Source organism: Ooceraea biroi, chromosome 9 (assembly GCF_003672135.1).
Source record: "Ooceraea biroi isolate clonal line C1 chromosome 9, Obir_v5.4, whole genome shotgun sequence".
NCBI classification, from domain to species: domain Eukaryota; kingdom Metazoa; phylum Arthropoda; class Insecta; order Hymenoptera; family Formicidae; genus Ooceraea; species Ooceraea biroi.
The window spans coordinates 14,451,513-14,463,238 of NC_039514.1; the positions used below are offsets into that span (position 1 = coordinate 14,451,513).

An 11,726-nucleotide genomic window follows, 5' to 3' on the forward strand; every position below is an offset into this window, starting at 1 on the left:
TTTTTTCAGATGAAAACAAGGATAGAAAGTGTTTTGTAGAATTCGTAATGCTAACTCGACTACATTAGACGCGGAATTTAATTTGGTGCTTTCTTTTTTTAAGGAAATTGAGCCTTTATTTATTTTCTGTTGTTGGGGATTAGCTGCCCGATAGATGAAGAAAGATATTAGAAAATAATGGCTAATATTTCGAAGATTTACATGTTTATATTTTTATTTATATTTTTTTATAAATAAAAGTTTAATTTCTTCAACAAGAGCACCGAATTAATTTGCACATCCGATGTATAAGTATAAAAGTTAAAAGAATAAACCTATTATTATTCTAAATAGTGTTATTTATAATTTATAATAATACAAAGACGTACGAAGATCGATTTGGAAAATAAAAGTGAAAATGATATTATGTAAATCAAGTAAAAATACAGAGTCAAAGAGCATAATAAGACTCTTCCAACAATATTTGGGCAAGTTATTATAGTTTATCTGTTTCTAATCAAATGTCTCACATATCAACAGTTGTTTTTTATTTGAAAACAATTGTTAAAAGGTTTATCTTTCTCTATTTTATCTTTCTTTTTTAACAAGCATTAGTTTTGTTAACAACAAAATAAACCAAATTTTCTTTTCACTATTTATTAATTTTTTTACATTATCATAAATATATTAAAAATAAATTTTTACTTATGTTGCTAAAACATTTTAAATTTTATATTACTTTTATAAAACTATTAAAACTCTATAGTAACAACCTCTATACTAACAATCTCTAATATACTAACTCTATAATACTAACAACCAATAAAACAACATACATTTACTACTTTACTACAATTACATACATACAACTTTATCTAACTTAAATTAATTTAACTTAAATAATAACTTTTTGAATGTAAATAAAATATTTCATATTAATAAAAGTGAAATAAAAACTCATCTAAATACAGTTGCAAATATGTTTCCTTTGTTACAACTTTCCTTACTTATTTTTATAATCATACAGACAATATAATTTTATAAGAATGAACAATATATATGTATTTTAATTAAACTTTAATAAAGTAATATAAATTAATTTACATTTAACCCACATATCTTTTTTTATTTAATAAAACAATCACAGATTAATAAATTGTAACTTATTTAACTCCAATATTCTACATTTTTTACAAAATATTCTACATTTTTTTATTTACATTGTTGTTGCTAAATTAAAAAATTCTATTTGTCCTTCAAAAATAAACCATAAATAATAATATATAAAGATAACTTAGGTTAAATATATAAAAATCAAACGTTTATCCATAATATTATAACAATAAACCTATTACAAACAAAAAACTTCAAACTATAAAATTATGACTCTTGAGAACATTTAAAAATATAGTCCTGAATTATTAATAAATACAATACACATAAAAACAAGCATAAAACAAGCTCATACAAAACACCCAAAGATTAAAATTCCCTCAAATACACACGCACATAAACACACAAGTACGCGCGTTGGCATTTTATTTTCGAATCACTACATAAGTTTTAATAAATTGTATGAGAAACGAGTTAGAGTGTTAATTAAGTTTCATTAGGAACTTATTCTTACCTAGAAGGGCTTTCTTCAATCACATGAAAGATACAACATAATATGACTTTTATAGTAAGTGATGTATACCGAAATTTGTTAAGAAGCGATCGAGTTTTAATTTAAAATATTGGCAATTTATGCAAAAAAAAAGAAGTTGTTGACCTATACTTTCATGATTTTTCTACTTTACAGTTATTGTTATTGAGGAAGGATTTACATAAATACTTCCATGTCATTTAAACTCTTTGATTCCGTCTTCTTCTATTTTAACATAAATTTTGATCTGACAGTGTTAGCATTTCTAACATCTTACTCGTAATATTCATGTGTTTATTAGATTTAGTAACTTCTAACAGCGTATTCCCTTGACCATTACGAGCATTCGTTGCAGCTGCAAACTCATCTGGTTTTACTGCTTTTAGCTTGCTAATAATTTCAATGTCACCTTTTTTTGCGTCTTCAAATAATTCTTTGACAAGTTGCAGCAAATCAGTAACACTCTGGTATTTGGAAAGATTAAGAGGTGTTTTACCTTCTGTATTCTTAATGTTATAGGTTGCACCATGCTTCAATAAAGATTTGACAATCTCTAAGTACCCATTACTGGCTGCAACGTGAATTGATGTACTGCCGCTAGCAGTAGTTTTAGCATTAATAAAGTCATAAAATTTATCACGACTCACATGTTGTAACAAAACTTCGACAATTTCTTTATAACCTTTAGAAGTAGCTGTGTGTAGTGGTGTATTACCTTTATTAATACCTTGCGTAACATCAGCTCCACTTTTTAATAAGACGTTTACAACTCCTATCTGTCTATTGCTAATAGCGTAATGTAGTGGTGTTCTTCCATCAATGTCTTTATCATTGGCACTAGCTCCATCTTTTAATAGCCATTGCACAGTTTGTACATCACCATTACTAGCAGCAATGTTAATATCTTTTTGCAGATGTTGCAAGATTTCCGATTCGCTATAGCCCTGCAGTTTAAATATCTTTTTAATTGTTTCTATCTGTTCTAAAATATTCAAAACACTAGGATGAGTTGCTCCAAACACTGCTTTTATTTGATCCAAACATTCTTTGTAAACTTTTAGTACACTAATCCATTTGCATTGAACAAAAAGTATATTTGCCATATTATACTGAGTATTTAAGGTATCAAAATGATTTGGTCCTAAAACGTTTTTTTGGATATCTAAAACTTCTTGATGAGCTTTCAAGGCTTCTGCATATTTCTGTTGGTTGATTAGTACTCCGGCCATGTTATGTAACGTTCTTAAAGTATCAGAATGAGTAGCACCGAAAATCAACTTTTTCTTTTCATAAACGTCTTTATAAATCTCCAATGCTTCTGCGTATTTACCTTGATTGGTCAATATTATCGCTATATTATTTTGAGCACGCACGGCATTTCCTGTGTTTGCCGCACCGGATATGTTCTTACTTTTTTCAAACATTATCCTACTGATATTTAGGGCTTCTTCATATTTTCCTTGTTCAATTAATACTAGTGCCATATGAAACTGTGTCTCTAAAGTATTTGAGTGATTTGATCCTAATATCTCGTTTTGCTTTTGATAGACTCCTTGATAAATATTATAAGCTTCCTCGTTTTTTCCTAATCTATGCAGTACTAGAGCAATTATAAATCTTGTACTTAAAGTGTCTGTATGATTTAAACCCAGGACTTCTTTCCGTTTCTGGTAAATTTCCTCAAATGTATTAAAAGCTTCTTGAAAAAATTCTTGTAAATATAATGCTTTAGCTATGTGTACCTGAATATCTAAAGTGCCAGGATTGTCGGGTCCTAGTACTTCTCTTCTCTTTTCAAATGCGCTTGTGAAAATATTTAAGGCCGCTTGATAATTGGTCTGACCCATGAGTGCTAAAGCTATTTCGATCTGGGAGGATATATCACCTTGTGATATCTGTTTTAATTGTTCAAGTTTCGAAAAGTTACTATACATTGCAGCAACAACTAGCGTTTTGTTTTCTCTATTACGAGCACCCATGATGGCTTTTATTGTATCAACATCCTTTATTTTATTAAGATCATCAATAACTTTGGAGTTACCAGTTTTAATGTTTTTAAATGAATCACTCACCAATTGAAATAAACTAATTATATCTTTATCTACAGTAATATTTAATGGCGTTTTATCATCGTCAGTGACAGCATCATATACTGCGCCATTAGCTAATAAGGCCTTTACAACTTTTAAGTGAGAGGACTTTGCAGCATAATGTAGAGGAGTAAAGCCCTTCTTACCAACTGCATTGGAATTAGCTCTATTTTGTAACAGAAGATTAACAATTCTATCACTGCCTTTCCATGCAGCATAATGCAGTGGTGTTCCACCATCAGCATTTTTGGCATTAACAAACGCACCCATTTTGATGTAAGTCTCAACTTCTGAAACATTATTATGTTTTATAGCCTTAAATAATTTCTCAGTTGATTCTAATAAAGTGATATCGTTTTTGTCACGACATATTGTTAACGGTTCTGTATCAACCTTGTCAACAAGATTATAAATTGCTCCATTTTTTAGTAAAACTTCAATTACATTTTTATAGCCGAAAGTAGCAGCAATATGCATAGGACTTACGCCATTCATATCTTGAGCATTAACATCAGCATCTTGCGCTATTAAGTACTCCACAACTGCTAAATGACCCTTCATTGCAGCATAGTGCAATAATGTCTGATTAACTGCACCAGGATCGTTAATATTTAATCCCTTACTAAGGAAAAACTTTACAGTACCTTTATGACCTTCTCTAGCTGCAATGTGCATGGGCTTTGAGCCAGAGGCATCTTTAGCATTTATGTCGGATCCATTATCTACTAAGTACTTCACCATTTCCAGATTACTTTCGTGTGAAGCAATGTGCAATATTGTCCAATTATCGTTACCCTTAGTATTCATATCTGTTTTCTGGTACTGAAGTAATGTTTTAACCACTTCTAAATGACCACGTGCCACTGCCAATTCTAACGATGTTCTATTCTTATTATCTTTAATATTAATAGTTACTTTACTATTTAGTAAGACTTGTACAACATTAGTGTGTCCATATGCGGCTGCTATATGTAACAGTGTTGTTCCATCGGTAGATTTAACGTTAACACTAGCTTTATTTGCTATCAAAATCTCAACAATTTCCTTATGACCTTCTTTTACTGCAAGATATAATAATACATCAATGATAGTTCTGGCATCAATATCAGCTCCACTTTGTATCAAAGCATTCGCTATTTCCTTATGACCTCTTCTGGCAGCTAGATGTAATGGAGTAGTATTTTCAGGCCTTCTTATGTTAATGCGAGCTGCGTTTTTTAACAACAGTTCTACAATATCTTTATAGCCTGCAAGCACCGCTGCACATAAAGGTCCACTATCTTCGTCGTCAACATCAGCTCCATTTGCTATAAGAATTTCAGCGATTTCTTTGTTATTATTTTTAATTGCTAAAAGTAATGGCATTTGATAGGTACTCTTGGTATTAATATTAGCTCCCTTTGCTACTAATATCTTAACGATTTCTGTATGACCTGCTTCCACAGCCATATATAATGTATTCAGAGCATCTACATCATCTACAATAGCTCTTGCATCAACTTCAGCTTTATTTTTTATTAAGAGTTCCACAACATTTTTGTGTCCTTCTAGAACAGCTGAATGTAACGGTGTAAAACCATACTCAGCTTCAGTATTGACGTTGGCTCCATTGTGTACTAGAAAACCAATAGCATCTATACAGTTATTTATGGCAGCTAAATGCAAAGGTGTAACATTTTTATTAGTTCTAGCATCAATATTAACATTTTGTTTTATCAGAAGATCGATAACATCTATATTACCATTTATGGCAGCTGCATGTAGAGGTGTCTTACCTTCAATGTCTTTAGCGATTACATCGGCTTTATTGTTTATCAGAAAATCAGTAATACCTTGATATCCATTCAGAGCAGCTACATGTAGTGGTGTTTGATCACATTTGTTTTTAGCATTAACTTCTGCTCCATTGTTTATTAAATGTTTAACAACTTCCATATGAGCACTATTTACTGCATAATGTAATGGTGTATTATTATTGATATCTTTAGTATCAATATCAACACCATGGTCCAGCAGAATAGTCACTATTTCCAAGTGGCCACTGTGTACTGCCAAATGTAATGGAGTTACATCTTCCACAGTCTTAACACTATCATTTATAGCTTTATGTTTCAGTAAAGTCTTAACGATTTCCTCGTGCCCTTCTTTTGCCGCATGGTGTAAAGCTGTATTATTGTATGTTTTGTCAACGGCATTAACATTAGCTACAGATTTCAATAGTATGCTAGCTATCTTCTCGCGACCGGTTTCTACTGCATAATGTAATGGTGTACAATCATTGATATCACTAGCGTTAACATCAGCTCCCTTCAGAATTAAAGTGTTCACTATTTCCAGATGGCCGTTGAGTGCTGCTCCATGTATTGGTGTCCGATCGTTATCACTTCTAGCGTTACTATTTGCTCCATATTCAAGTAAAAAATTAACTAACTCCAAGTGACCATATTCTGCAGCTTCATGCAATGGAGTAAAGCCACCTGTAGTCTCATTAATGTCAACATTCCTGTCTCTTGCTAGCAGAATCTTCGCAACGTCAATATGATTGTTCCTTATTGCATAGTGCAAAGGTGAAAGACCGGTTACATCTTGGTTAAAAGTATTAGCTTCATTTTCTAATAGAATCTCGACAGTATCCTTGTGACCATTTTGAGCTGCTATGTGAAGTGGTGTTTTGTTCTTATTATCTGTATCATCAACATATAAACCTGCTTTTTTTAAGAAGAAATCCACAATATTTGTCCTTCCATGTGCAGCAGCAATGTGCAGTGGGCTTCGGCCATTAATATCCTTAACATTAAGGCTTAAATTTTGGTCGAGAAGAAATTTTATAACTTCAAGATTAGGTCCCTTAGCAGCAAAATGCAATGTGGTCCATAAATCAATATTTCTAGCATTGATATCTGCTCCTTCTCTGAGGCAATCTTTTAAGCTTTCTAACTTTCCTTCTTGCAAAGCATCGAATAGTCTTTTCTGATTGGTAATGGTAACTAAGCCTTGATTGTATTTCTCTCTCAGTTTGGAAGGATTATCACTCACTAATTTGCCAATTTTTTTGTTACTTCCTATTATAGTTTCTTCAATAAGTTTTGTAGCATTTAAAACAACTGTTTTCGAAGGATCAGATAATAATATATCTACTAATGCGTTATCATGTGCTAGATGATTACGTAAACATCTTCCATTTAATAAAGGAGTACTTTCATCTAAAACTAGTAGATTATTTTCTAGTAGGGCAAAATTCTTTGAGCTACCCAAAATTGACATTATATCCAAAACAAGCATTTCCACTACTGCTTGTAATTTTTTATCGTTCTTATAACAAGGGAATGTTTCAGTTAATTGGCCATTTAATAACTTCTTGTTTAAAACAGTTGTCAGTTCAGACAGTGTCCGTGCAAGCTGAGTATTATATTTTTCTTGTGTAATATTGTAAGTCTTCCCTTGTTTATATGTAGGAATAAAAAAATTTTTTTATTTAACTCCCTCTTGAATTTTTTAATCCATTCAATGTTGTTCGTTCCAAATTCAACAATAAAAAAAATTTCCCAAGTTAAGTTGGTCACTTTATTGAACTGTTCATCTTGCATTCTTGACCTAACACTACAAAAAATTTTCAATACTAACTGTGCAATTTCTTGAAGATTATGAGGTTTTAGTTTTAAAGTCAAATTCTCTAATGTTTGATTAGCATGGTATTTTATTCCTATAATATTGTTGTGGTCGATATTTTCAGAGAAATTACTTAACCTCTTTAATACTCCAAATTGTGTAACGTAATTACTTGTAATATTTTCTGACTGGATATCTGCAGGATTGATTATCTTATTAATCTTATTGAACAACTCCTTTTCATAAGTTGTCTTATCGGTTATATTATCGCTCAATTCTTTAATACGATTTTCAAGCTTCTCGTGTTCCATTAGTTTGAAATTTTCATTTTCCGAAATCATTTTGTCGATTTCAGCAGTAGCAAATACTTCAACAACTTCTTTTATTTCACTGCAATTGTCACTTTTAATTATCGTTTTTAAAAGTATTCTGAGTAGTTTGATTTTTTTGTTGTAAAAAATATCAGTAATTACATCACCAACTTTCTTAATATCGTTTTGAACACCAATAAAAAAATTAACATCTTTATTATCCTCAATCTCCGTTCTATTAAAGAGTGACTCAGCATGTGATAACGAATTACGTAAATCCATAATTATTTTTCTTGTATTTTTCGGTAATGATAGCAGCAAAAGCTCACTTGTAGTATTAGATAACTTAGGAGACTCTAAGGTGTTTTTTAAATGCTCACCAATAATTTGTAAAACCCTTGTAATAATTAACTGGCCTTCTCTTTCCTTACAATTAACTGACAATGCCAACTTTATATGATCACTTATTTTCGTTAAAGATTGAATATCCCTAATTTGTTGATAATCGTTATACAACTCTTCGAATGGAGGATAACTGTTAATAATCTCTGCAATAACCTTTTCACGTTTTAAGGTTGGAAGATCAGCAATATTTACGCTATTCCCTTTTATAATATATTCTTCAACTTTCTTCGCAAAATTTTCTAAATAAGTTAATATTTTGCTTTTATTCAATGTAAAACAATAAAATAGATTAATCTCTTGTCGTTTTATGTGAGAAGAAATAAAACTGACTAAACAGAATTCTATTTCTTCCCAAGGTAACCTATCATAAGTTGATTTTAACTGCCGTTTTAATATATGAATATTTGCTGCAATAAACTTTGCTACAAATAAAAACCTTTCATCTACTTTTTCCGCATTGAAGTAATCTCTCTTTAGTAAGCTAATGTTTTGAAGCACTAATTCAATTCGTTCTCTGATATTATTAAGATTAGTCTTGAATCTTTGGTCCCGTTTTGAAGCGTTAGAGAAGAAACGGAGATCTAGTAACTTATTTTCAACAAAAATGGCCATTTTGTCAGACAAGGATACATTCTTCAAGTTCAATTCTTCATAAGCTTTTGAAAGAATTGTATCCAACTCTTCCAAATGAACAGCAAAATAATTACCCGGCCATTTACTGATTAGGGTATTAAGAAGCTCAATGTTACCTGCACGTATAGCATAATAAAACGCATTATGACATTCTTCATCTCTATCATCTGGTAATATATTAGTTCTTGTGATATCAATAGTTAAATTATTAAAAATTCTATTATTACTGCCAAATAAGCATTCTAGAACGTTTACTTTGTTATATTTACAAGCTAAGATGACTACATTAGTATTTTTAATAGGATTATTATCAGGAACATAATAATTCCTCAAAGTTATTTGGTCTTTTGCATAATCAATTAAATTGCTTACTTTTTTTAAGTCATCAATATTACCCTCTGATATGGCCTGTTTTAAAGGCCATATCAGGTTTGTTAACATCAGGAGATAAAGCTCTTCGACTTTTGCTGTTCCAAGGTAGAGCTGTCTATATTCTTTTAAAAACTCTTGTTTTGATGTGTATAAACGCGATAAAAACTGTTTGTTTTCTTGAGAAGAACTAATCTGTTGTTGTTCAGATACATGCGAATACTCCTCTAAATTCTCGTCAACATGTCTATGATGTTTGTACTCCTCTTCGAGCCTGTCTTTGCCTTTCTGTAGACACGATTTACTTTCCTTCTTATCTCCATGACTTCCTTTATCAGTATGTTTCTTTCTTGAAGAAGATGAGCTTGATTTATGATGATCAACAATCACTTGTGGTTTAATATTCATGGAATGGGCTGTGTCTCCATCTTCCTTCTGTAAGATGCTGAAAATATCAAATATAAAGTTTTTCCTATTAAATTAATTGCATTAATTATAAAAAGATAATAGTATTAATTTATAAAAAAAAGAAACATCAAAAATATCCATTTTCTAAATAGTTTTATTGCAAATTGTTTATTATTCATGTTGTCTTCCAATGAATTTATATGAATACATTTATTAACTCTCATAATTTTTATTTTCTTATAATAACATAAAATTATAACAACCAAGAAAATAGCTGTAGCTATTAATGGTTAGATATGTTATTAATGATTATAACAAAGAATGATCATGGAACGTTTGTTCAAATATAAAAAGAATTATGTAGAATGCAGGGCAAATACATGCATTGTGTGTTTTCCTAAATACCTAAATATTCTAGACAACATTACTTTTATGTTGCTTCTGCCATATTAAATTTTTATTTACTGTAAATGATAAAAAGCATGCCTTCTAGTAGTTAATGAAACTTTCAATGTACTCTGCTATTTTTAATGATAAACATAAGAAAACTATGTTACTGAGACAAAACTTCATGTGTAAATAAATAATCAATTGCACAAGCACACACATGCATCTTAAAGTATTCCTCAAATTATTAACTTACGAAATTACATCTGACTTCAACAATAAGAAGTAATAGATATATAATTATTAATTTTATAATTGTAATTGTAATTGTTATCATAATTGTGCTGTGAACATAAACATTTTTGTAGCTTATTTCTTATAGCTCACCAATATTTTAAGTTAATAAATTACAGTACTTAAAATATACACCATGTACAATACCTGTTATTCATATCCTTGGAAGAATTCTTCTTAATTTCTTCGTCCTCACTTTGATTATCGATATCCATATTCAGCTTTCTTTTGTTTTACCTTTACAAGTAATCTTTCCTTTAATAGAACATGAACTCTTTTTATTTTAAAGTTATAATAGTTATAACAGGCCACGTTCAGATGCAACGAGAATAATGCAGTAACAAGTAAAACTATCGCTTTCGATGAAATTAGCGCTCGCATTAAGAAAGCAATGATAGTAGCATTCTATTATACAAACTCTATCGTCATGCATGTTTATATCAAAATTTCTGTTCTGAACCACACCTTAAGAGCCCAATATCTTAGCGTAACGTTATCTATGTTATAGAAGCATGTAAAGTGTTTTAACAAGCGACAATGATTAAAAAATGAAGTACATACGTACGAGATAATCGTATTTTTTGTGACAGATTAGGCCCGGTTGAAATATTCGGTAATGTTAAGTTTCGAAATCGGTACAGACTTTCAAGATACGCGATTTCAAGAGTTGCGATTTGTAGTAGAGTGGTTGAGGAACGATTATCTTTTCAGACAGAGGATGAGCAGAACGTCATCCTCGTCACGACAGTATGACACATAACTGATATGATTACTGTGGCTGCGTTTTGCACGTTTTCGCGCTCTCAGCATCAGTCTATCTCTATTGCTCAGTAAATATAGAAGGCAGACTGACACCATAGTATAAAGCCTTGTGTCCACGGTGCTAGATATCGATCAGAGATCTCGCTCTGAGAAATGTGTGGCCAATCAACTTGCAGCTCTTCCATAAAATAATAATTAATAAACAAGGAGAAAGATAAGAAAAGTCAAGAAACATGATTAATAAGAATAATAATAATAATAATATTGATAATATTTTCTATTAAGATAATATTATTATATATTATTATTTATTTGGTAGTATTTTAAAATTATTATGGTGTAAACAGAAATGTAATATAACTTCTATATACAAATAATTTTACTAATTGTGTGTGTAAAATTACAAGAGACGTTAGAAAAATATAATTGTTAGATATAAAATACAAAAATATATCTGTCCTCGATCAATCATAATTTAAGATCTGTTCTTTATAAGTGAACTGACTGCATTAGTTCAAAGTTTATCTTTCTGTATAAAATATGGAGGAAGAAAAATAAATTCTAAACTAGCAGTCAGTTCAATTATAAAGACAACTCTCTAAATACCATATCCAATTCTCTTCTCTTTAATTTGAGTTTATTGATGCTCGTTGTGCAAACCTGATAATATATATATTAATTGACTTGAATTAAATTAACAGTTAATTTAATTAATTCAGTTGATTTAATTAAGAATAGTTTTAAGATAAAATGTCAGGAAATTCCCGATATATTTAATTTATTATTCATCTATTATTTGAAATATAATATTGAGTTTTAAAAAGCGCACTGCAA

General features: G+C 30.2%; 2 protein-coding genes across 2 annotated transcripts; both read right to left on the minus strand.

The window, feature by feature from the left end:
- Positions 1–1,338: 1,338 nt before the first annotated feature.
- LOC105275998 (serine/threonine-protein phosphatase 6 regulatory ankyrin repeat subunit B) lies at positions 1,339–7,085 on the minus strand. The gene has a single exon (XM_011333299.2). It carries the CDS (start codon positions 6,994–6,996, stop codon positions 1,855–1,857), a length of 5,142 nt encoding a protein of 1,713 aa, XP_011331601.2. The 5' UTR covers positions 6,997–7,085; the 3' UTR covers positions 1,339–1,854.
- Positions 7,003–11,175, minus strand: LOC113562580. Its single transcript, XM_026972359.1, has 3 exons — positions 10,696–11,175; positions 10,278–10,385; positions 7,003–9,486 (listed from the first exon to the last, which is right to left on the minus strand). The coding sequence occupies exons 2-3, from the start codon at positions 10,343–10,345 to the stop codon at positions 7,089–7,091; spliced, it is 2,466 nt and encodes an 821-aa protein (XP_026828160.1). The 5' UTR covers positions 10,346–10,385; positions 10,696–11,175; the 3' UTR covers positions 7,003–7,088.
- Positions 11,176–11,726: the final 551 nt, after the last annotated feature.

Excerpts from the sequence above, each read along its gene's own strand:
- LOC105275998 (XM_011333299.2), bottom strand. The coding sequence starts at position 6,996 with ATGCTTGTTTTGGATATAATGTCAATTTTGGGTAGCTCAAAGAATTTT.
- LOC113562580 (XM_026972359.1), bottom strand. The coding sequence starts at position 10,345 with ATGGATATCGATAATCAAAGTGAGGACGAAGAAATTAAGAAGAATTCT. Across the intron at positions 9,487-10,277 it reads TCCAAGGATATGAATAACAG|CATCTTACAGAAGGAAGATG; the intron begins GTATTGTACATG and ends TGATATTTTCAG.